This window comes from Erinaceus europaeus, chromosome 13, assembly GCF_950295315.1.
Source record: "Erinaceus europaeus chromosome 13, mEriEur2.1, whole genome shotgun sequence".
In the NCBI taxonomy this organism is placed as follows: domain Eukaryota; kingdom Metazoa; phylum Chordata; class Mammalia; order Eulipotyphla; family Erinaceidae; genus Erinaceus; species Erinaceus europaeus.
Window position 1 is genome coordinate 58,852,786 of NC_080174.1, and position 25,615 is coordinate 58,878,400.

Genomic DNA, 25,615 nt, shown 5'->3' on the forward strand with positions numbered 1-25,615 from the left:
CTTGTGAAGCGACCCCCCTGCAGGTGAGGAGCCAGGGTTCGAACCAGGATCCTTATGCTGGTCCCTGTGCTTTTCGCCATGTGTGCTTAACCTGCTGAGACACCGCCTAGCTCCTTGAACTCAAATTTCTATCCCACAACAGTGAGTTGAGCCTAGATCCCAGAATACACTCTAGTTGCTCTACATTACCTGAGCTCTAGAAAGAACTTTGGTGTTAAATCTGCTTCAAACCCAGACTCCACCCATTCACTAGACTGGCAACATTGGAAAAGTCACCTTTATTCTCCCTGTCTCAAGTTCTTCATCTGGAAACCGAGAGAAAATTGTACCAACGTCTTAGAATGGTTTAGGAGGACTATAGCAGGGTGTGTGTGTGTGTGTGTGTATGTGTGTGTGTGTGTAACAGCAAAACAGTTTACTAAACAGACTTTCATACCTAAGGCATCAAAGGTCCCAGGCTCAATTGCCCACATCACCATAAGCCAGCTCAAAGCAGTGCTCTCGTAGATAAAATAAAATAAAATAAAATAAAATAAAATAAAATAAAATAAAATAGTTATGGAGAGGGTTGCTCTCAAGCTCTTGGCTCAGCTGGAAATCCTGTAGAATGGTCATTTTAAGCTCTCGGTTTATACCAGTCCTGCATTTATATAGTGCTCCTGAGTTTGAACTCAGTTCTTGACGTTAGAGAAAGCAGGGCCATTTTAGAGCGAAGAGACAGGACTGCGGGAGGTGGGGGATGTAGAGGTGGGACTGAGACATGGAAGAACTGGAGCGTTTGCTGGGACCAAAGGGACTGTCCATTGATATCGGAACGTCTAGGGGTCCAGGGCGCTGGGGAAAGAATGACTGGGGTGGGTGGGAGTGATGGCTCTGGCATCGAGATCCTTGGAGACAAGGACAGTATACTGGGATGGGAGTCATTGAAGAAGGGTGTCTCGAATGCCTCAGGACAGGTGGTGGTGGGGGCGCTTGGCTTCATGAGGAGTCCGGGGCTCAGAACCGAGTCCTCATCTGTTGGGGCGCTTCCCTCAACGCCGCAGAACCAGTTCCCCACTCCCTCCGGTGAAATTGCCAAATTAAAATGAATCATTTGGCCCATAATGGCCGAGGCGCTTATCGAGGGCGAGCGGCCCCGGCGCGGCGCCTTATCTCGGCGGCGCACACGGCCCCTGAGCGCCTCGGCCCATGCTAACGAGGCCGCGACGTGCGCGGGATTAGTGCTCAAACGAGCGGGGGGGGCAGGGCTGCGCACCCGCACCGACACCCGGCCCGCCCCAAAATGGCCACGCGTGGCCCCCAGTAGCTGCTAAACGTGAACATTCCAGCTTTTTTTTTTTTTTTTTTTTGGTAGGGGTGGAAGGAGGCAACCTGCGGCCTCCTGCGGGACTCTCTAGCAGTTCCCTCCCTTCATCTCTCCACCCCCACCCCGGCTGCAAAGATCCAGCTCCCACCCTTCGGCTTCTTTCTTTCTGGGGGGAGCAGTGTGGTAGAGAAGGGGGGCTTTTCCTTGGACGCCCCCGCCGCCGTCCCTTCCGCCTTGGAGACTCTCTTCCTTCCTTCCTCTTTTTCCTTACGCAATAGACAAATACGCGAGGCGGTGGTTGGTTTCCATTTCTTCTTGGTGCTTGTGTGCATGCGGTGCGGTTGTGAGAGTGCGTGCGCGCTTGCTGCTGCGGGTGTGAGCTGCTCCCCGGGAAGGGGTGGGGGGCGGGCCAGGCGGCGAGCTGCTTTCCTGGCGCTGGGCTGTGCGTGTCCTGGTGGGGTGGTGCCTGTGCCGTCGGGCTATGTGGGTTTGGACTCTCCAAGCCCCCCCAGTCTCCAGCCCCGGTGCGCTTTCTTAGTGGTATGTGAACATGCTTGGGGCCTGGTTGACGAGGACCTGATTGTGTGCATTGGGGTGTGTGGCCTTTGCTGCTGTGTCTGTCGGGTTTCGTTGTTCCCGCCCTGTGGAGTCCCGACTGCAGTGGGCCGTGTGTCCGTGGGCGACTGCGTTGGACTGATTTCGTTGTGCTGTGCGGGAGAATGTGCGGATCTAGCCAGTTGGCTGGGGTGGGTGGGGGGCAGTGCCGGGCACCGTGGGGCTGGGCAGTGCGTGGTCCTGTCCGCGCTGGATTGTGTACCCATGCCCCACACACGCACACGCACACACTGATGCATTTGCAAATCTCCGGGGAGCTGGAGGGGAGGGCGAGCGCGAAATGCAGGCACAAATTGAGGAGGTGGCCTGGGGGCGGGGAGAGGGATTTCACATTTTATTCCAAATTATGATGTATTCGAAAGCCACTGCGGGCTTGGATTGGCGGGCACAGTCCTATGGGCTGCGCGCTTCGCCGGCCAGGCTGTTTGGGGGGACACAGGGGGGTCGTTAGTGAGCAGGACAGGCTCTTCCAGGCTCTACGCAGAGCAGCACCCGCCGCGGCCCGAGCCTCCAGGACTGTAGCTGTCGGCTTCGCTTCCCTCGCCGGCGGTCAGGCTGCGTCCATTTCGGGTCAGTGTGGCGGGTGCGGCCCTCGGGTCTGCGGGAGAGACAGGGCAAAGAAAATGGGCGCGTTCTCCCGGCCTTGTGCCTCGGGTGGGAACCTTCTGGGAGATGTCTGAGGAACATTTTTGCACCCCTTCTCCCCGGGGGTCGGGGATCCCAAGAGTCGGTGGATCCCTGACCCGCCCCTAGCTCCGTGTCGGAATTGGGTCTGGGCTGCCCAGCTCCCAAAGAAAGAATTTTTGCGTTGCTAGTTATTGTATTGTTAAATCTTTATCGTCAATACCATTATATATATTTATTTCTTTATTGGGGAATTAATGTTTTAATTCAACAGTAAATACAATAGTTTGTACATGCAATACTATTATATTTTAATTGAAAAGAATTATCCAAGAGCAAAGCACCTAATCCTTTTTGGCTGTGGGAAGGGATTAAAAAAACAGATTTTCTCTCCACCCCACCATTTTTTTCTTAAAATTGTTAGGTTTAGGATAAAAGAAGATGAAGAGAAGGACAGACACAGACACAGAGACTTGGCCATAAGGCAAAAATTAACCCATACCTGACACACTGGAATGAGCAGATTTCCCGTTCTTCCCATTCATCCCCCCACCTCCATTTTGGGTTAAAAGAGGAGAAAGGCAACCTCTTGCATTTGATTGGAATCACAGGAAAGAATGATTTTTATACTTCCACTAAAGGCTTGACTAGAAGGAAAAAAAAAGCAAAAGAAAAGGAAAATAAAAAGAGGCCTTTGCATTTAATCCACGACTTTGATGTGTGATTAATTATAAACACTGTATTTTAAGCAGGTCAAATTAAACAAGACCTCTGGACGAGAGGAGAGGGAATCCAACTAAAATCTGGCTACCGCTATAGTGGGAGCTACTTTAACCCTCTCTCTTTTTGCCTTGTTTGTTCCCGTAAGGAATTACAGAATTCTCCTCTACTCTTCGAGGTTGAATACAGAAAAATTGAAGTCGTTGTGTATGGATAGTAGCTTTCTTCCTTCCTTCTTCCCTTTCTCTCCTTTCTCTTTTCTTCCATCCTTCCTTTCCCCCCCTTCGATTGTTTTCTTATTTTCCTAATGAGTAGGAAGGAAAGAAGAATCTGAATAGATAGAATATTATGCCTCCTGCCCTTCCAGTTTGTTCCGACTCCATTCCTTCAGGGAAAGTGGAGCTTTTGGAATTGAGTCCTGGTTTCACTTTGGGCGGAGGTGGGTTGGTAGGGTGGGGGTAGGGGTGAGGGTGAGGTGGGGGTGGGGGTGAGGGTGGGGTGGGGAGAGAATCCAGGGCCTCCAAGGTTAGGAAGACTGGGCTCTCCTTTGCTAACACACAGCTAGGGTCCCATCCGTGCCAGGTTGTGAATGATTTCATTCTGTGACCAAAGCTCTAGCCTGCACAATGAAGACATAATGGTGTTTAGAAAACAAGTTCAACTGTGTTGAATCAGACACATCCCAGTCGGAGGGTACAGAACTGATTGAGGCAGCTTGCCTGCTGCAGCAGTCTTGCTGCTATTGGATTCAATCATTATTGCTGATTGGTCAGGTGTATTTTTTTTTTTTTAAATGGGAGGGTTTGGGGGGAGACTTCAAACACCTGCAGGTAGTGAGCAGAGCTGGAAAGCTGTTGGTGAATCCCGGGACTGGTTGGTGAGGTAATTTTCAGTCATTGACTCCCCCATATTTCTCTCTCGCCCTCCCTTTTCGCCCTCCCTCTTTCTCTCCACCCCCATCTTTCCTGGAAACTTGCTTTGGGCGCGGCAGACCGCCTAGGATCACAACTGGGCCTAACTGCTGGTCTCTCGGGGGAGAGCAAAGACCCCTGTTGGTGCTCTGGACCTCGGCTCCTGCCTCTCTGTGGCAGAGGAGTGGAGAGCCTATTCAGAGGGGCCAGGCTCTCTAAATATGCTCCAGGTAAGTTGATTTTTTGGGGGATGGGGTGTGTGGGAGCAGTATTGCTAGAAAAGGCCTTGGTTTCTAGCAGTATTGCTAGAAAAGGCCTTGGTTCCTATGGGCCTGGGGAGGCTGGGGACTGGGGAGAGTTCAGCCTCAGATGAAAGTCAATAGGGTGGAACCAGAGCTGGGAATCCAGCCTCTGACTGTGGCCTCTGCTTCCTTGGTTTCCAGCAGGATCTTTCCCCCTTTTTGCCTAAAGTAAAAAAAAGAACAACAAAATATCGATTTGGATTTAGTTTCCACCCTCGCCTATCAGCAGCTCTGGTTCTGTGGATCCCTCACCAGGCTTTAATGTGAGGTCGTCCATATCTAAGCAGGCAGGCTGAGGGCCACTGCCCTGCTGGCAGGAAGAAGTCCAAAGGCATCCCGGTTAGCATTGTGCTGGGCCTAAGGCCCAGGGTGGGGCACACTAGAATACCCCTCCTCTCTCACAGGGACAGGGAAAATAGTTCTCATCTGTGGTGACCTTGGTTGCCACAAAGATTTGGGGTTTCAGTCGGTTGTAGCATGAGGACCAGTCTAAAGTGGTGGCTCCAACTGCTTCCCTCATCGGTCACCCCCCACCCCGACGATGTGCAGCTGAGGCTGTTTTTTCATTTAAGAGCAAGGGGTCACCAAGACCCAATATCTATGTTCCAGGAGCTCCTGGGGTCCCCGACACGTAAAGAGATATTCTGACTGTAGCAACAAGAGATGAGGGTCCAGTGTTTTTCTGCCAGTTGGGTCTTGGCCACACAAAGGCGGAGGAGGTCGAATGCTCTAGTCTCCTGCGATTTGGTGTGAAACCTTGTCTCCTGATCCCTCCATCTTCCTTAACATGAAAACAAACAAAGTCACTTGGGGCTTTCCTTTCATGGGTTTTAAGGGAAGCCAACCGGTGCAGTTTAGTGCCTGACAAATCCAGTGAATTTGTGAGTCCTCAGTAATTTCCTCTAGAGCACAAGCTCCTGGACTGTGTGATCCTGTCGCAGAAGAGCCAGCCAGGTTTTCCTGTGGTCCGAGGCGGGGCGGAGAGAGGCTAGCCACTGACTCTGGGGACCAATCGTAGCTTTCTCATCCGGAGCCTAGCAGCATAGATATTTATAGGCATGTCTGGAGAGGGCTTTTGGGGCCAGGGTCCACTCAACTGGAATATGTGTTACCTCTGCCACTCAGGGATCTACTTATAAGCCAGGAACTTGGAAACTAATCAGGGGAGTATTAGCTTGTCACAAGGTGAGGTGAACTCAGTCTGGTCATTGCAGTGCACGCCATAGCTCCACAGAAGCTGGGGCTAAAGTACGTGCCATTGAGTGCACAACGGTGAGTCTGGACAGTGAGGTTGGGAGCTAGCATTTGGGGCTTGTGTATTTCACCACAGGACGTTATATTTACGGTGTGTTTTGGGGAGGGAGATGGCAGGAGAACTGGACCTGGTATAAATACCTCCGTGTATTTCCAGTGGCCATAGCGGCTGTATTCTGTCCAGAGATCTATTGTCTCTGTCATAATCATGGACTAGATTTCTGTGAAACACCTCAGACGCACTGCTTTCCGCAAAAGTGGACATCAGTTCTAAGGGAATTTTATTGTTTCTGGGCTGGGCTCATGGTGCCGGCAGCTTCAGGGTGGGAGCACCATCTCAGTGCAGCTCTTCACCGGCTGTGTATGGTGACAGCTGAGCTGAGCTCCAGAGAAGGTTTGTGGAGAAAGGGTGGTTTCTGGGTCGACTACAGTCCAGAGCAGTGAAGTGGCAGAATGGGAATTCAGTAGCAGTTGTGAGTGATCAAATGGACCCTGCTCGCAATGGAATTGGATATTTATGTATTTGTTTTCTGCTTTTAAAAGACCCCATCTATATAACTTTCAGAGAAGTGCTATCTTGAACATGTTACAAATCCTTACCAAGTTAATCATATATATATATATATATATATATATATATATATATATATATATATATTATTGAGACCAACTCACAAGTTCACACTTTGGAACCATGGGCTTATGGTTTTTCTGTTTTCCTGCTTGTTGGGGCCTGTCTCCATAGGTATAGAAGCAAGGCAATCCCAGAACCCAGTTGAGTCAAATGGGAGTGAGTGGTCATCACGGAACTAGGCTGTGGAGAAGAGAATAGATGTGTCCTCGGTTCTGGAAGTGTTTTATGGGAGGGTGTATAATGGAGTATATAATAGTCAGAGCAAGATTGGATTTCTGATCTGGTACTACACAAAATAAGATGGGGGGGGGAGAAAAAGAAAATAAGATTGTATGACTGTGAGTAAGACAGTCCCCTGTTGGGTGAGTCTCCTTATTATAATGTTTTATGTATTTATTTGTTGGATAGAGATAGAGAAATTGAGAGGGGAGGTGGAGATAGAAATCACTTGAGAAGCTTCCCCCCTCCTTTGTCGGTGGGGACTGAAGGCATGAACACTCCCCCCCCTTCTTGCTCACATTAACATGTGTGCCCACCTGGGCACACCACACCTGGCCCTTCTAATGCTTATTCCAACATTTCTAAATGAAAGTGCTTTCTAAATGCAGGTATCCCTCCCATTTTCTGGAGCACAATTGCGGGGAATGAATTCAGATATGGGACATGGGAGAGCTGGAAGAGTTCAGAGGTTTTTGGTTCCGCTAGTGAATGGGAAATGACTTCATGGGGCACCTTTTGAATGCTCCAGCTCCTGGTCACCTCAGATGCCTCAGACTTAGCTTCTAGACCCAAGCTCACCTCTGAGTTCAGGAGAGCAGGAGTTGAGAGGTAGGGCTCAGGTCTCCTTCCTGATAGCTCTTGGGCTCCTGGTGGGACTAAATGGCCACTGGGGTCTCCAGCAACTGCATAGAGCATGGTGAACATGCAGTGTGGACAGACAGACAAACAGACACCCACGAGGTTGTCTGGAGCTGCAGGTTAAGTGATTCTCCTCTGGCAGAGTGGACTCTACGTCCACATTCTCTAAATTTCCCCCACTTACACTGCACCAGGCTTTTGGATGTATGAGCGGTGATCCTAGTAGGTTGGTGGGGTGGGTTTTTGCTGAAATGATCGGAGGTTTGAAAAGCACCCCACCTCCCCACCAGATTCCCCGCCAAAAACAATAAAAAAGGCGGGGGGGGGGCATGAAGAGCACGGTCAGGGGTTATTTAATCCCGCCTCCCCTGAGGTTGGAGGAGAGGGACCCAGTGGTAGTTCTTCCTTGCCTCTTTCTCATTTCCTTCCTCCTTTCCCCCCTTCTGTTTTACTGCCTGTCTTCCTTTTCTTTCAGTGCCTGTCGTCTTTCTCCACCTCTGTCTTTCCAGTCCTCTCCTCCCTTCCCAAGCCAGCGGCCCGGTTTCTTCCCTCCCCAGCCCCGCAGGGCCTGCAGGTCCCGAGTGTGGCTGTGTGTCCACGTGGCTCCGGGTTCGCCCATCTCTTCCCGGGGCTGTGCGTGAACCTCCCGCCCTGCCTTCGCCCTCAGCACCCCATCTCCCCAGCCCCCAGTTCGTTGGTCCGAGGGGCGGTTGTCAGAGCGGGCGACCGCTCGTCTGTCTGTCTGCCCGCAGGATGACGGAGCAGCCGCCGAGCGAGGCGGCACGCAGTGACACCCCGCTGGAGGGACGGGACGCGTCCGAGCCCCGCATGGCACCCCCGCACCTGGTCTTGCTGAACGGTGTCGCCAAGGAGACGAGCCGCGCGGCCCCCGCCGAGCCGCCGGTCATCGAGCTGGGCGCGCGCGGCGGCCCGGGGGGCGGCCCCACAGGTGGGGGCGGCGCCGCGCGGGACTTAAAGAGCCGCGACGCGGCGGCTGCCGAAACGCGCCATCGGGTGCCCACCACTGAGCTGTGCAGGCCGCCCGCGCCCGCGCCCGCCCCCGCCCCCGCCGAGCTGCCAGCCGATGGCCGCATGGTGCAGCTGAGCCCGCCCGCACTCGCGGCCTCCGCCGCCCCCGGCCGCGCGCTGCTCTACAGCCTCAGTCAGCCGCTCGCCTCCCTTGGCAGGTCTGCACCACCGGGGCTGGGGACCACTTCTCCTAGAGGCCTGGGGCCCTGCTGTAAACCCAGAGGCGGCTGAGCCTCGGGTTTGGAAGCGCAGGGAGCTGGGGTGGGGGTGAGGGTGGGCGTAGATGTGGTGCCAAGTGTTTTGTGGGGTGAGTGTAGTCTATGGCTGTGTGTGTGTGTGTGTGTGTGTGTGTGTGTGCGCGCGCGCGCGCGCGCGCGCGCGCGCAGGCATGGGACTTGGTGTGGGAGAAACTTGGGGTGCTGTAAGCTCAAGGCCAGGAGGGAGTGAACCGCTTTTGTAAACTGCAGTGGCCAGACATTAGAGGGTGCCAGCCTCAAGGCAAGTTCCTCTGCATCTCAGCCCTCCTGGGGTCCCTCCTAATCTCCCCATGGCCCTAGGTGTTGTGTTGTGTTGTGTCTGCCACCCCTCCTTGATGTGCAGGTGGAGGGGTGGCAGGTTGGGGTGGGGACAGCAAGATGAGGCAGGGACAGTTAGGGTGTCTGTGGAACGCAGAACAGAGAAAGAAGCTAGAGAGCCCAAACTGGGGAAGGGGGGGGCTTGTTAGCGGTGGTGAGTCAGGATTTCCTGTCTGTTTTCTCTCCACCAGCCTTATGAGACTGGGGTGAAAGTGGGAGTGAGCTTGGGGTTGGGGGGCAGTGTGCAGGAGTTACACATCATGAAGTCTAAAGGCCAGGTCCGCTTGTGTGAAGGCCAGTTTAGAAGTGAAGGTATCTGTGGGTTGTGTAATTATATCAGGGAGGTGTGTATGTGTGTGTGTGTGTCTGTGTTTGTGTTCTGTGGTTCATCTCAGATTTTGTGTGCTTGTGTCATTGAGAGAAGATGAGAGGATTCTGTGTGTGTCGCATGCTCCTTTCATTCCCAGTTTGGGTGTGAAGGGACTAGGGCTGTCCATGGGTGAGGAGCTGAAGAACATACAGGGAGAATTGCTAAGGATCCTCTTTTTCTCCCTCACCCTCCTTGTAATCTTGAATTCTGCCTGTTCTCTCCCACAGTGGTTTTTTTGGGGAGCCTGATGCCTTCCCTATGTTTGCCACCAACAACAGAGTGAAGAGGAGACCTTCTCCTTATGAAATGGAGATTACTGATGGTGAGTCTGCCCTTCATGTGCTCACCCTTTGTGCTAGCTAGAGGCCCCCTACCTGCCCCCAAGGAGGGAACAATATATTTTCCTGTAGTGCATGTCATAGGTGAATGGGCTCTCTTGGAAGCCCAGGCTGTCAAAGTTCCTTATTCTGTGATTAACCTGAGACTAGGAGAAGTCATGGGTGGAGCGGTTTGTGTGTGTGGGTCACACACACAGTCTTGGGAAGAATGGACGTGGGGGTTCCAGGTCATACTGTGGTGTTAAGTCCATGTCTCTTTGGTCTACTATAATTCCTATTCTAGGCTTCACTCCATACTTGGCAGGGATCCCAGGGCACACAGAAACACGTGGTGCCCCCAGTTAACACTGACTCGCAGCGCCTCGCCCAAGCCAGCTCTCAAGTCTTCTTTGGTGTCTGCTCCCGGCTTAGAACTGCACTGTCATGACTCTCTCTTGGCAGAGCCCTACATGGTGGGATCCTCTTCTTCCAGGGTCCATGCTCATATTGAGACCTGGGGTCCCCTTCCGACACCATAAACTAGCCTGTTCTATCACTGCCCTCCCCCCTGCCCCCGGAAGGTCTTGACACTGCTTGTGTGAACTGTCTGACTAGTATCTGGTCCTGGACTTGAAGGGAGGGGCTGGATGAGTGGGACACTTGGAGGACTCTTGCCTCTTCCCAGGACTGACAGTAGATGCAGCCCAGCACCAGGGGGCTTTTCAGAGCTGAGACTTGGAGTCAGGTCCTACAGCTTTCAGTAATTCAGCCTGTCTGGAGTCTGGGGCTTCTGTAGGACTTAAGCTGGTACTCTTGAAATCAGACTGGGATTGATTTGAGGAGTAGCCAGTGGCAAGGATATGTGGTACTGAGCCAGAGCTTCTGGAGAGGAACCTTCAGTAGTGTTCTGGAGAGGAGGGGGGCTGGAGTCTGAACAAAGAACAGAACTTAAAAGGTCCAACTGTGACCATCTTATCTGGTAGACTACATGCTTTGCCATGCACAAGGATCTGGGCTCAAATTTCAGGTCATTGCATGGAAGCACCTGCATGGGGGTGGAAGAATAGTGGAATAGATTTAACCAACAGCGTGATTAAATTAGCTATAGAAGTGGAACTAAGGCAGGATCCAAAGTTAATTGCTGGACTTTGGTGGGGGGTGAGGTAGGGCCTTCAGTTTTTTCATTTATGAAGTGAGGAGACTACTAGCTTCCTCAACAGTGGAATAGACATGGTGTTTCTTTTCTTTGTCACATCACTCAGTTAAAAAAAAAGTCCACTGAGAACAGTGAAATCCTGCAGGTTGAGAGCCCCAGTGATAAGAAAATAAAAGATCTGACCAATTTGGGGCCTAAGGTGGAGAGTGGAGACAGTAGGGTTGTGGGGGTGTCAGTGCTGCCAGATTAGAGAGGGAGGTGGGCATACTAAACAGAAGCTAGGCAGGATGAACCCTGAAATTCTCCAGGGGAGAGGTGATTACATGCATAGAGGACAGGCTGGGGCTGGGGTTTAGGGAGCATGCAGGAGTGTAGGAAGCCATTACTCGTTACTGTTACTAATACCATCTGAGCGCAGTCTCAATCCCCAGCCAGAGAAACTAGGAAAGAGGAAGGTAGAGAGATGTTGGTAGTTTTCTGAGAAGGAATCAGAGAGGAATAGACAGAAATGAGGTGGAGGGGAGGTGTGTGTGTGTGTGTGTGTGTGTGTGTGTGATTTGTCCACAGATCTAGGAATCAGAGATTTAACCAACAGTGTGATTAAATTAGCTGTAGAAGTGGAACTAAAGCAGGATCCAAAGTCAGTTGCTGGACTTTGGTGGGGGATGAGGTAGGGGCTTCAGTTTTTTCATTTATGAAATGAGACTACTAGCTTCCTCAAATATGTTTGAAAGAGTGTGATGGGAAGAAGTGCCTCTAGGGCCTGCCTCTGAATAGGTGCTAATGACTCTGGAAGACCTCCCTCCTCTCTTTTTGCCTATTAAGAAGCTGGGGGTTGGGGTCAGGGGTCGGGCTCCCTTGGGGCTCCGTGCTGGAGCCTAGCACCATTTTAACTCAGGGATGTTGTTGGGATTTTTCAGCTTCTAGTGCCCAGAACACTTCTTATCACAACAGTCCTTCAAAGTGGGGGAAAGGAGAGGGTGCTTGAAGATAATTTAGTGGGTATAGCACGTGTCTTATGGTATACAAGGCCCTGGGTTTGATCTCTGGCTCCACATAGGAGCACCAAAGGGGATTCAGGGGATGGTGGAGTGATCTTTGGTGTTACTCCCCCACCCTCTGCCTACCTTTCCCTTTTCATCTAAGTTTATATAATGATGGGTCGGGAGATGGCACGGTGGATAAGGCATTGGATTTTCAAACATGAGGTCCCTAGTTCAATCCCTGGCAGCACATGTACCAGAGTGATATCTGGTTCTTTCTCTTTGTCTTTCTATCTTTCTCATTAATAAAATCTTTAAAAAATAAGTATATGTAATGAAGACAACTGGTCCCAGGAAGCTGTTCTGCAGCATCTCACTAGTTTGAAGTCCTGGGTTCATTCCCAGAAGCTTCATGAACAAGAGTGGGTAAAGGGGAAGTATCTGCTAACAAAAGTTGTTACACTCCATGGACACCTGTTATGCCATGTTAACACCATGACTTTGGTGCTTTCAATTTTCATTTGCTCCTCCTCACAAATTCATGGTGAAAAGGTCAATATTATTGTTTTAATTTTAATACATTTTATTTTTTAACTTTATTTGATAGGGCAGAGAGAAATTTAGAGGGAAGAGAGAGATAGGGAGGAAGACAGACAGAGAGACACCTGCAGACCTGCTTTACCACTTGTGAAGCTTTCTCCCTGCAAGTGGGGATCGGGGGTTTGAACCCAGGTTCTTGTGCTTTCAGTGTGTGCACTTAACCAGGTGTGCCACCACCCAGCCCTGTTTCAATTTTTAAAAATATTTATTTATTGGGGCCGGGTGGTGGTGCACCTGGCTAAGCGCACATGTTACAGTGCCCAAGGACCCTGGTTTGAGCCCCTGGTCCCCACCTGCAGGGGGAAAGCTTCATGAGTGGTGAAGCAGGACTGCAGGTGTCTATCTCTCTCTCCCCTCTCCATTTCTGACTATCTCTATCCAGTAAATAAATAAAGATAATAAAAAGGTTATTTATTTATTTTTTGCCTCCAGGGCTATTGTTTGAACTTGGTGCCTGCACTACGAATCCACTGCTCCTGAAGGCCATTTTCCCCATTTTGTTGCCCTTGTTGTTGTTATTGTTGCCATTGCTGTTGTTGTTGGATAGGACAGAGAGAAATCAAGAGGAGGGGAAGACAGAGGGGGAGAAAAAGACAGACACCTGCAGATCTGCTTCACTGCCTGTGAAGTGACTCCCCTGCACGTGGGGAGCTGGAGGCTCGGACTGAGATCCTTATGCCGGTCCTTGTGATTCATGCCACGTGTGCTTAATCCATTGCGCTACCACTTAACCCCTTGTTTTAATTTTATAGATGGTAATATTGAGGCACAGAGAGGTTAAGTAGCCTGTTCAAGGTCACACAGTGAATCTTGGGCCATCCTTATAACACTGATCTTAAACTTTGAGATAGGTTCTGAACCTCTCCTCACCACTCCCCTCCTTTTGAAGTTGTCCTATCTCTAACTGTGACAAGAGTCATAGTGACCTCATCTGACGCCCCCTGTCCCCCACCCCACACACTTAAGAGTTCCCTCAGGATCTTTCAGTATTAGCAGTGGAGGACAGAGCCTCTCTAGATAACAGAGGAGGGACACCTCTCCACTGGCCTAGAGGCTATGCAGCAGTGGCTGTCTCCTCTACAGAGGCCCACAGGTGTGCTGTCTTTTTCTCAGCCTGGGTCTGGCCTTTGGCAGAGAGTGAGCTGGGCTGAGGGTATTGATGTTTGGAAAGACAGCCTCATAGGCACCGTGAGCTCGGGAATGAGTGATCCTCCACAGGAAAAACCTGGTGTGTGTGTATGCACGTGTGTGAGAGACCATTAGAGGGGAAGTGTCCACAGGGACTAGCATGTGACAAGGGCTGCCTTCATCATGGCTTCAGTCTCCTTAGTTCTTAAAATTTTTTTTTATTATCTTTATTTATTATTGCATAGAAAAAGCCAGAAATAAGAGAAGGGGGAGATAGAAAGGGAGAGAGCCGAAGAGATTCCTGTAGCACTGCTTCACCACTTTCATTGCTTTCCTCCTGCAGGTGGGGACCAGGGCCTTGTAACATGTCCTCTCATCATCACCCAGCACCCCCCCACACCCCCCAGTCTCCTTAGTTCTTAGTTTGGAAACTGGGACTTAGTGACTCTTGACCCCTTCTCTCCTTTTCTCCCTGGCCTGAGGTATTTATTCACTTACTTAATTATTTATTTACTTCATAAAACCAGAGCAGTACTCAGCTCTGGCTGGGTATGGTGCTGGGGATTGAACATCAGAGTCTCAGGCATGAAAGTCTTTTGCATGACCATTATGCTGTCTTCCCCCACTCCAGTGCACATATTCTAAGGTTTGGTCCCAGGGTCACTGGGAGAGAGCAAATGAATATCCCAGGACTGACAGCTCCTTCAGTGTACCAGGAGCCACCTCTGTGCACTGGTATTGGGGCACAAGCTGTCTGTTTAGCCCAGGAGCTTTAGAAACACTAGCTGGGCCCTCCTCTGCCTTCAGTTGGCTTTAGGGATCCCAGGCCAGCCCTGGACATTTTGCACATCATAATTGATTAATATATGCACGTGGTATGTGCTGCTGTGCAACAAGTTATAGTACTGAATTACTAGTGAACAGCAGCCCAGCTGCACTAAATGTACTGTAGTGGGAGAGACAAGCCTGTGCTTGTCTTTCCCCTCCCCTTTTGTGGAAGAGATTGCACAGGAGAGGTCTTTTCCCCCGCTGGCCTCTATTCCACTCTATTCCCCCATCTGGCAGCATGATCGGTCTGTTAGCAAAATCCCACAGTCAGGTAAGTCAGTCAGCTCAGTCTCTAACTTCTTCACACCTTCCTGAGATTCAGAGTGAGGCTACATTCCTCTTGATGGACCACTCTAGTGGAGCCAGGCTGACTTCAGCCATTTCCCAGCTCAGTGCATTTGCATCTGCCACTCCTTCTGCTTAGCCCATCATTCCCTTCTATGCCTGATGGTCTCTTCACCCTTAAGTTCTTACCTTATGGGGGCCACACCCTTCAAAATACAGTGTCTCCTTTCTTTTAAAATTTTTTATCAGTGATTTACAAAATTACAAAATAATAGGGGTATAACTCCACCATTTCTACCACCAGAGTTCTGTGCCCCCCACCCCCTCCAGCAGAAATTGGCATAGTTCACCCAAGGCTATAGATATAGCATATATATATCCTCTCTTTTACTTATTCATAGCCTCCTGTATTTGTTTGTCACTAGTCCATCATTTATCACCCCTCGTTTAAATGTAAGCCCTGTTGTAGCAGATGAACGGATAATAATAACTAACAATTTTGCATGTTCATTCTAGGACAGGAGTTCTCTTTATTTTTATTTATTGGGGAGGGTTAATGGCTTATTGTCAACAGTGAAATATGGTAGTTTGTCGATGTGTAAAGTTTCTCAGTTTTCTTTCTTTCTTTCTTTTTTTTTTTTTTCTATTTTTGTCTCCAGAGTTGTCTCTGGGGCTTGGTGCCTGCACTATGAATGCACTGCTCCTGGAGGCCATTTTTCCCCATTTTGTTGCCCCTGTTGTTGCCCTTTTTGTTACTGTCATTTCTGTTGTTGTTGTTGGACAGGACAGAGAGAAATGGAGAGAGGAGGGGAAGACAGAGAGGGAGAGAGAAAGACAGATACCTGCAGACCTGCCTTACCACTTGTGAAGCAACCCCCCTGCAGGTGGGGAGCCAGGGGCTTGAACTGACGAGATCCTTATGCCAGTCCATGTGCTTTATGCCATGTGTGCTTAACCTGCTGTGCTACCTCCCAGGCCCCATGTTTCTCAGTTTTCCACATAACAATCTAACTGCCCCAGGTCCTCCTCTGCCATCATGTTCCAGGACTTGAGCACTCCCCCAGCCCCAGAGTCCTTATTAGTATTATTTTTTAATCTTTACCTTTTTTAGTTTGATAGGACATAAAGAAATTGAGAAGGGAGGGAGTGATTGAGAAGGAGAGAGAAAGAGACACCTGTAGCACTGCTTCACTACTCTTGAAGCCCTCCCCTCATGCATATGGGGGCTGGAGGCTTTCGCACAGGCCCCTGCACAGATTGGGTCACCACTACCCAACCCCAGGAGTTCTTTTAAGTATTTTACCTGTGTGAGTTATTGGGTTCATGTGACGGTCTTTTGGCTTGAGCTATTAGTGCTATTTGACTGATTTTTCTATTTTACTGATGACGAAGTTTAGGCATAGAATTTAAGTAACATGGGAGTGGGGCAGTGGCGCAGCGGGTTAAGCACACGTGGCACAGATCGCAAGGACCAGCAGAAGGATCCGGGTTTGAGCCCCCGGCTCCCCACCTGTGGTGGGGGGGTCACTTCAGAAGCAGTGAAGCAGGTCTGCAGGTGTCTATCTTTCTCTCCCCCTCTCTGTCTTCCCCTCTCCATTTCTCTCTGTCCTATCCATCAACAATGACATCAATAACCACAACAGTGTTAAACAAGGGCAACAAAAGGGAAAATAAATAAATAAATATAAAAAAATAAAAAAATAATTTAAGTAACATTTCTAGAGTCACTATCAATTGAGTAATATTCAGGAACTGAATGCAGAAAGTCTGACTTGAGGTTTCTGAATCTTGCTATATGACTTCTGATATCAGTGAGTGAATAAATGAATGAATGAATGATATACTGTTCCTGTCTTCAACTGACATCTCAGAGAGAAAAGCATAGAAATAGAGAGTAAGTAAAAAAGAAAAAGAAATAGTAAGTGATTAAAATTGATGGAGATGGGGGGATTGTTAGACTCTGGTGATTGGCAAAATCATTTGAAGGGTTTGAGGGAAGTACTCAGAAGGAAACTGATGAACTGGGCTTTGAAGGATCAATAAAAGTTTTATCTCTCTTCTTTTATTGCCTTTTGGGTTATTGCTGGGGCTCAGGGTCTGCAAGATGAATTCACTGCTCCTGGTGGTAACCTTATTTATTTATTTTTTCCTATTTTTTATTTCATAGCACAGAAAGGGAAGGGGGAGATAGAGAGGGAGAAAGAGAAAGAAGGAGACAGAAAGAGGGAGATAGATGCCTGCATTGCTGCTTCACCACTCATGAAGATTATACTCTACAGGTGGGGACCAGGAGCTTGAATCCATGTCCTTGCACATGGTAATGTATGTGCTCTACCAGGTTTGTCATCACCTGGCCCTGAATAAGAACTCAGTAAATAGAAGACATTCTAGGTTTCCCAATGGATGGTTTCTCTCCCCTCCTTCCTCCCTACCCCCAGGAGAAGATACCCTGGGGGTCTCCTGTGCCATCCTCCCCTCTAACAACTATCCTCCTACCCTCCAGGCCCCCACACCAAAGTCGTGAGGCGCATCTTCACCAATAGCAGGGAGCGGTGGCGGCAGCAGAATGTGAACGGGGCCTTTGCTGAGCTTCGAAAACTGATTCCCACACATCCCCCGGACAAGAAGCTCAGCAAGAATGAGATCCTCCGCCTGGCCATGAAGTACATTAACTTCCTGGCCAAGCTGCTCAATGACCAGGAGGAAGAGGGTACCCAGCGGGCCAAGTCTGGCAAGGACCCTGTAATGGGGACTGATGGAGGGGGTGGCGGTGGAGGGGGTGGTGTGCCTCCAGATGACCTCCTGCAGGACGTCCTCTCCCCCAACTCCAGCTGTGGTAGCTCCCTGGATGGGGCAGCCAGCCCGGACAGCTACACAGAAGAGCTGGCACCCAAGCACACAGCCCGTGGCCTCCATCCTGCCATGTTGCCCACCACGGATGGAACTGGCCCTCGGTGATGGGCGCAGGCCACCAGAACCAGCCAAGAGGGTGCATAGCCTCTGTGACTGTGGGCTTCAGGGCGGCTGGGGTGAGGTTTGGCAGCTCTGAAGCAGAGTGATGCATGGACTGGAGCTTCCCTTCCTAGCTGAACTTTGGGGAGCCCTCTATGCCTGTGGGGGCTGACTTTCCCATTTCTTGCCTCGGTAGAACAACAGAAAGATGGGGCAAAGTGGTAGGTACTTTTTATGAAGATGGCACGGTCTTCCCTCTCCCCAGATCCCTCAGACTTCCCAGGTAGGAGGCCCAAGTGGCACTGCTTTTGATCTGGAGCTTGGGAGCCCTGTCTTTTTTGAGACTTGGGGTTGTCAGCTCTCACTTGAGATGCCCAACAGCCTCTGCCTTGCCTTTAGCTTCTCCCCAGCTGACTGGGGTGACTTTTGTGGCCACTCTGCCCAAATATATAGGTACCCAATAACTGCCCATCTCTAGAGCCCCAGGCCTATGCCAGTCCATCCAGCTTGCCAGCTGCTGCAGAGTCATGAGCCACAAGGTGCCTTCTTCAGGGTGAAGAAGATGGCCAATGGACAAACTGCTGTTGACTAGCTGGGCCAAAAGGACAGAAAATCCAGTAGTCCTTACTTCCTGCCCTGGTGATCAAAGATTTCAAAGCTCTGCTTTCTTCCTTCTGAGACTTGCTTTCCTCACCCTGATGGCTGTGGGTGATCAAGTCCGCAGCTATGAACATACCCTGCCGGATCTGGTGTGGAATCAGGCAAAAGGGGAATGATTAGAGTGAAATTGAACAAAAGCAATTTTGGGCATGCAGACTCCAAGTCTTGGTGGGACCTCAGAGCTACCTACCTGCACATTCCCAGCTCAACATCACTGTTCATGCTGGTGAGCAGGTGCCAGCGTGCTGATGGGCATATGTTGGTGCTGAGAGTAGCATGGCCGTTGGGCTGTGAAGTCTCCTCGATGCTCAGAGGACCTTCCCTCCTGCAGTGTCTGGCCTGATCTGAATACAAGTTCTGCCCCATAAACACCTGGCATTGGAGATTTTGACTTGACTTCAGTTATTGGTGGGGTCTTTAGGCCTTGCTATGACTTGGGCTATAACCTCGCCTTTAGGGCGTGGGCACTCCAATCAGAGATGTGGCTCGGGTGAGATGTAAGCATATGCACATTTCCTTGGCAGCTTTCAGTCATCTGGGGTGTGTGTGGGAGTCTGACTTAATGCAATAGAAGCCCCCTCCAAAAGTTGTACATGAAAACATTTTTATTTTTATTTTTTGTAAATCAAACCCTATCCACTATCTTTTAAAAAACTAGTACAGCAAGTTGTTTCGTAAAGTGATGAATCCTTTCGTCCTGTGGCCCACTGCCTCCTTATTGATTTTTGGTGTCAGTCCAGTTGGTGGGATATCGTTTCCTTAAGGCAAGGTCTGCCTGTAACCTGCATTCCAAGCTCATGGGACAAAACACAATGAAGGGATGCTGTCATTGTACCCTCAAATCAATCCAGCTGAGGCTCTGTGAGGTTTGAGGGAATCAAGCCTATGGTCCTATCTATAGTGATTTGGAAGAACTATTCAGAAAGTGCTCCCACATCCTGGGTTTCAGGCCAGAAGCATCTCTTGTGATGGGGCCTTGAATGGTCCCTGCTGTCCTCCTTCCCCTTTCTTTTTAAGTTGTGAGGCCATCTCTTGGAGATGGGTACAACCTGGACAACCCTCACAGCACTCTGACTTTTCACCCTGCTTGACCTCCCTAAATCATGTGCTGACAAGTATTAGTATTGGTTCCTTCCTAGTATCTGGAAGACTCACACCAGTCAAAAGTTGGAACACCCATCTTAGGTCCCCAGGTTGTGTTTACTTTTCAGTAAATTAACTTAATTCACTAGAAAACAGCCATTAGTGCTTTAGGAGATGGATCAGATTTGATCAGGATCTCAGGCTCTCAGCTCTCTTTCCTCTCAAACTGCAGGGTAACCTGTATATTCTTTCTGTTTTAGTTTCTTATACATCCCCTGGCTTGACCTGTTTCAGATCAAAGTTGTATGAAAGCAACAAAGTAGATGCATTTGTAGGCTATGGAAAACTCTGGTGTCCCTGCTGTCAATCCTGCAGTGTGGGGTTTCCCAAGCTGAGTCCAGGAGCTAGGCCATACTGTCATGATAATCTGGTTCTAAACCACTTTTTGTGTGAGTTATCTAGATTGTTCCCATTTCTCCAGATTGACCTCATTTCTGTCTCACTCCAAGACAAGGGACAGGAATGAGAATGGAAAAAGTAAATGGGAACATGGACAGAGCATGTGAGATTAAGTACAGCTCTCCAAAATGGACCTTGGGAGGGAAGGTCAAGGCTTCATTTCTTTGTAAGAACTAGAGAAGAGCTGCAATTTTTATTTTCATTTCCATATCCTCTCTCTACCCTTCTCTTTTCTCTGCCTCCTCCCAACCTTGAAGAAATGGCAACATTCCAGGAATAATTTTTGTACAAAAGGGGAAAATTTGAAGGTAAATAAAAACAAACCGGTGGAGGCAAAGATGGTTGTAAATGACTGGAAGGAATCACATCATTTTAAGAACAATCCATACTTTGATTTGTAGTGGCAAATGACAAGATGGTACAGCCTTTATCCTTTTCCACGAATGAAACAAAAGGCACAGCATCCATAGTCAGCTGACAGTTACTGGCTTTTAGGGGTGGGTCCAGTCGTACTGGTGATCTGAATGGTACATGACCCCCCGCTGAAGGCTTGCCCCTGCCCCTGTACATAGCGCATTATTTCTGTGGGCGGGCCCAGCACTTTCCGTCAATGTTGTACTGTACGTGATGAATTACGTTGGTCTCTGCATTTTTCTGCAGAAGAGTAACCACTCCAGGTACCTTGACCTTTGTACAGCCCAGAGGCCAACACTGTGGGTGTGTGACTCTAGCGACAAAAGCTATGTGGTGATGATGTCTGTATATATATAAGGATATATCGGAAGATTTCTAAATAAAAGTTTTACAAAGGGCTTTGGACTCTGCTTGCATGCTGCATCCATTGGCCTGAGAGCTGGAACACAGAAAGAAAGAGGGTCCCAGGGACCTGCCTCTCTGCATAGGGGGACCCTTTAGGACTGTCCTCTTAGGTGGAGTTCCACCTCTCCCCTGAAGCTCTCCTTTTAGGGTTTCCCTTTTTCCTCTGCCAGGCTTCTTTCCTAAGACAGCACCCACATGTTCAGCTCAGGGCTTCCCTCTGATTGCCTCCTATAGGTTGGGCTTAGTTTCTGTGGGGAGAGTCATGAGGAGTGTCCCAGGTTCCCTGATGACTTGGTGGGAGAAGCAGCTTTTTTGTCTGGATGCTGAGGGTTGGGGGGGTGGGGTTGGGGTGGAGGTACAGGTCTTTGTGTGGGGCTCAGGGATAGTGGCTGGAGATTTTAGAAACAGTGGGTGGAGGAGGCTAAGGACTGGGAATGTGGTTCAGAGATAGTGATATTCAGGGACCTCTGTAGGTTAAGCAGGCATTTCCCAAAGATGGCTAATTCATCTTTCTTTAACATGTATTTACAGTGGGTCAGGTCTTGTTTGGGTACTGAGGCTCTAGTAGTAAAGGGAGCAAAAGTTCTTGGATTCTAGCAAGAGAAAGCAAACACACAGATACATAGCTATGATGAGTGTGCACACTATCTCATCAGTGAGACAGTGTTTAAGGATAAATAAAAAGGTATGTCGGGAAGGGAACTTGGGCCTACAGATCAATCTGGCTCCTTTGGAGTGAACCTTTTTTTATCTTATCTAACTCTGATTTTGGCTGTCCCTATTCTGGGGGAGCTTTTGACCATAGATTAGAGGACAAAGATTCCACATTTTTGGGGGTGGGGTGGTGTAGGGGGGTGGCATCATGTCCTGGCCTGAAGAGAAGCTCCTTAGAGCTTTTTTAATTTTCTAATATTTAGTTATTTTTTTTTAGTGAAGAAATATGTAGGCATTGAGAGAGAAAAAGGGACAGGGAACCCTTGGATTCCCACACAAACACAATGGACATAGACCTCTAATGCACCCCTCTCTGTACCACCACTGGTCATTTCATCAGGAACATCGTCATAAACCTTCTTGTGGGTCTTCCCAAGACCTTGCCCACACCATAAAGCAGAGATGATAGGGAATGCCCCAGTCTCCAAAGGAGGTTGGGTTACCCTGCCACTTGAGAAAGACTAGTTCTGAAATGAGTGTAACCTACAATATTCCTAGCTGTGACCATGAGCTGCGAGCTCAGACCAATGGGGACTTAGAGGTTACACAGGCTCTTGTGCTAAATATAAAATATATATGGGCCCTGGGTCAGCTGGATGGAGATAAATAGTTAATTTTATCCATAGAGTTTTTCAAGAATGGGAACTGCTCACTGCCCTAATCCAACTTTCTAGGCTTTTTTTCTACTCTGACACCATTTTTTTCAGACAATATTTTTATCCAAGTTCAGGCTAGCTATCAAACTCAAGCAAAACTACCATAGTTGTGTGCCCCTAGGAAGACATCTAAAATGGACTTCATGGCTTTCTTCTACCTTAAGATTCCCCAATCTTTTCTGCTCTATTCCTACTTTTTGGCTCCTGTTCATTAACCACTTTGTCTCACTTTATGTCATGCCACTTTCTAGACACCAAGTTGCAGATGCTACCATGATTTCACCCTGACTTCTCATGGCAGATGATCTCACCAGTGTGTCCCAGAACCTTGCCTCTCCAGAGCTCTAGCTCACTAGGGAAAGATAGAAACAGGCTGAGGGTAAGGATCAACCTGCCAATGCCCATGTCCAGCAGAGAAGCAATTACAGAAACCAGAACTCCTACCTTCTGCACCCCAAAAACAGTTTTGATCCATAATCCCAGTTGAGGAGAAGTGATAGGAGGAAGAGGATAAGAGGCCTTTGAACTCCAGCTCCATCAGCACCTGGAGAGAGAAGAGGAAAAGGAGAGACATTTGGATGTAGTAATGGTATCATGAGTGGCTTGAAGGGGAAGAGAGGAATTTACCTGGAAGAAAAAGGGAGCAATTATGTACAAATGCAGACAGAGAGTTGCAGAGGTGATGGTTGGGCAGTGTCTACAACCTTAGGGGAACTGCAGTGGCTTGCAGTGGAGAGATTGGCAAATCAGACTGGTGGTGGGAACTATGTGGAATTATACCCCTGTTGACTTGTAATTTTTATACATCAATATTAAATCACAGAGAGTGAGAGAGAGAGAAGAGAAGAGAAGAGAAGAGAAGAGAGGAGAGGAGGGGAGGGGAGAGAGAGATTGACTCCAAAGCACTGCTCAGCTCTGGCTTATGTTGGTGTTGGGGTTTGAATTTAGGACGCCAGAGCCTCAGGCAGAATGTCCTTTGCATAACCATTATGCTGTCTCCTCAGCCCACTCATTAGGGTTTTGGTGGACTCCAAGTGTGTCTTTTTCTGGCTTAGGGCAGAAAGTCCTTGGATAGTGAGAATGACACTTAGCCCTGTGCTGTGGAGGCCAAGTCAAGCTGCTTGTGTGTCTTGGTGGTGGTGGTGGTCTGAGTGGGCACTGGACCCAAGGCCTAATCTGTTTTCAGGCCTGAGAAGCAGCAACATGATAAAGAGACTAGAAAGGAGGCAAAGACAGTAGACAAAGGCAGAAGTACTGGGGTGAGTGTAAAGTTTCTTTCTTTATCTTTCTTTCTCTCCTTCTTTTTTTCTCTTTTTTTTTAAAAAATTATTTATTCATGAAAAAGGTAGGAGGAAAAAGAAAGAACCAGACATCACTCTGGTACATGTGCTGCCAGGGACAGAACTTGGGACCCAATGCTTGAGAATCCAATGCTCCATCCACTGCACCACCTCCCAGACCACACAAGTATGGGGTGGGGTTTCTGAGACTAAAGCAAAAGGTAGAAGTAGTCAGCTGAGCATGGCACAGCTGAGTGGGCAAGCAAGAAAAGACCCAAAAGTGTGTATTGGGTTTGGCAAGGTGGAGTTCACCCAAGAGAACAGTGCCACCTTTCAGGAGAACAGCACTGGGTGGGGTCAGGGCAGTGGCCTGACTCTCATGGATGAAGATGTAGCAAGTAGGGTGCATTCATTTCCAGGACTTCCCTGGAGAGGGAGCAGAGAGGTAGGCCACATCCAGAGAGGTCAGGGAAAGCCTGTCAGCTCAGTGGTCACTAAGGCAGAGACCAGAGGTTCTTGAATGCCTAGGCTACCTAGGCCCTTGGGGATTGTCTAAGCTTTTGTTTCTATCTCCAGATGGGGAGATTGAGGCCCAGAGAGAAAAGAAGTCTTCCCAGGGTCACATAGCCTATGAAGGGTGACAGCAGTGGCACACAGGGCAATAGCAGGCCCACTGTCTCCCAGGACAGACTCTTACATCCCCTTCCTCAAGAGGAAGCATGGTACCCTGGTACTGGACCTCAATGGCATGCTGACCGCTCCAGACTCACCTCTCACTCTCCACTCTTTTAATTTAATTTAATTTAATTTAATTTAATTTAATTTAATTTAATTTAATTTTACTTTTTGCCTCCAAGGTTATTGCTGGCACTCGGTGCTGGCACTACAAGTTCACTGCTTGTTGTATGCTTTACATTGGGTTCTAGTTCTCCCCCGCCAAGAGAATTAGATCAGTCCAGTTAATTTCGCGGGCCCGCTTGGCCCCGCCCCTAGGGACCCCGCCAGAGTTCCAGGGTTGGAGAGTTGCAGAGTTGGAGAGTTCTGGAGTTCCAGAGTGACAGAGTTCAGAGGGTTCCTGAGTTCCAGAGTAAGAGAGAGTGCTTGTGCCGCCGCAAAGAGACAACAGAGTTCTGTTTGGTGATTAGTTGGTCTTAGTTTATGAATCGTTGTTCCTGAATAAAGAAATACAGCTTCCCTGCCCAGCCATTGTCTCTGCGTCTCTGTTACCCGCCTGTGAAGCTAGCCCGGCCAGCAAGAGCCTTCCGAATTTTTAACAACAACTGCTCCTCATGGCCATTTCCCCCATTTTATTGGATAGGACAGAGAGAAATTGATAAGGAGGGGAGGTAGGGGGAGAGAGATATATACACCTGCAGACCTGCTTCATCACTTGTGAAGTGACACCCCCCCCCCCCCCCGCAGATGGGGAGCCGGGGGCTGAAACCCAGAACCTTGTGCATGTCCTTGTGCTTCGTATTGTGTGCGCTTAACTGTGCTACCGCTTGGCCCCTCATGCTTCACTCTCTTCTTTCTTGTTGTACTACTCTTTCTTTTCTGGGCTGGAGTTTGGAGCACTTAAAAATTTTTTGTCTTTAATTTGACAAGACAGAGAGAAATTAAAAGGGACAAGGAGATAGGGAGAGAAAAAGAGACACTTTCATCACTGCTTCATTGTTTGTGAAGCCCCTACAGGTGGGGGTTGGGGGCTTGAACCCAGATCCTTGTGCTTGGTAACCTGTGTGCTCCCCTGAGTGTGCCATTGTCTGGCCCTTAATGGCTCTTTTTGTTCCTACCCATCCTCTCCCTGCCCCTCTTTGTCTTCTCAGCACAGGAACCTGTCCCTGACTGTGGGGTCAGTGTCCTCCTTCATGTCCCTTCAAGGGTCTCCTTTATTTCCTTCACTGTTATCTGTAGTTTCTTCACTCCTTGCTGTATTTTCTAGCTCCTTGAAGGAGAGACTGTGCCTCTTTTGTCTTTTCATTGCTAATGTCCCATGGCAGTCTTGAACAGCTTCTCTTATGTGAAATTATCAGCTTGATTTCCCCTCCCTTCCTCCCTTCCTCCCTTCCTTCCTTCCTTCCTTCCTTCCTTCTTTCCTTCCTTCTTTTTATTTCTTTTTTATTTTGCTGAGCTCAAGTTCCATGCATGCATGAGTTCACCACTTCAGGGCTGACTTTTTCATTCAGAGAGGGGGGGGGGAGAGAGAGAGAAAGGGAGAGAGAGAGGTAGAGGAGAGTAAGGCACCACAGTGCTGGCTGGGGCTTCTGTGTCACTCCATCGTAATGCCAGCATTTGAACCCAGGTCACATGCATGACAAGACACATGCCCTAGCAGCTGAGCTATCTCTGTGGTCCTCCCACCTTGGTTTCGAGATCAACTTGGAATAAAAAGGCAGAAAGCGCTGGCTGGGTGAGAAGTAGGGTCATTCCTACTTCTCACCCAGCTTCACTGCTGGCCCCTTCTAAAACCATGGTCTTCGGGTGGTCAGGGGAAGAT

At 49.1% G+C, this 25,615-nt stretch overlaps 1 protein-coding gene and 1 long non-coding RNA gene across 3 annotated transcripts; one reads left to right on the forward strand and one right to left on the reverse strand.

Annotated features, from left to right (window-relative positions):
• The first annotated feature begins 1,376 nt into the window (after nucleotides 1-1,376).
• On the forward strand, nucleotides 1,377-20,461 carry TAL1 (TAL bHLH transcription factor 1, erythroid differentiation factor). Of its 2 annotated transcripts, XM_060205945.1 has the most exons (5): nucleotides 1,377-2,491; nucleotides 4,257-4,406; nucleotides 7,977-8,411; nucleotides 9,426-9,520; nucleotides 16,999-20,461. In XM_060205945.1, exons 3-5 carry the CDS (start codon nucleotides 7,978-7,980, stop codon nucleotides 17,451-17,453), a joined length of 984 nt encoding a protein of 327 aa, XP_060061928.1. In that variant the 5' UTR covers nucleotides 1,377-2,491; nucleotides 4,257-4,406; nucleotide 7,977; the 3' UTR covers nucleotides 17,454-20,461. The 2 variants fall into 2 exon arrangements, with proteins under 2 accessions (XP_060061928.1, XP_007521408.1); XM_007521346.3 differs by lacking the exons at nucleotides 1,377-2,491; nucleotides 4,257-4,406 and adding an exon at nucleotides 5,369-5,750.
• Nucleotides 2,228-3,144, reverse strand: LOC132542844 (uncharacterized). Its single transcript, XR_009553813.1, has 2 exons — nucleotides 3,048-3,144; nucleotides 2,228-2,519 (listed from the first exon to the last, which is right to left on the reverse strand). It is a non-coding gene; the product is annotated as an uncharacterized LOC132542844 (long non-coding RNA).
• Nucleotides 20,462-25,615: the final 5,154 nt, after the last annotated feature.

Coding starts and splice junctions, on each gene's coding strand:
- TAL1 (XM_060205945.1), top strand. CDS start 7,978: ATGACGGAGCAGCCGCCGAGCGAGGCGGCACGCAGTGACACCCCGCTG. Junction 8,412..9,425: donor CCGCTCGCCTCCCTTGGCAG/GTCTGCACCACC, acceptor TCTCTCCCACAG/TGGTTTTTTTGGGGAGCCTG. Junction 9,521..16,998: donor TGAAATGGAGATTACTGATG/GTGAGTCTGCCC, acceptor CCTACCCTCCAG/GCCCCCACACCAAAGTCGTG.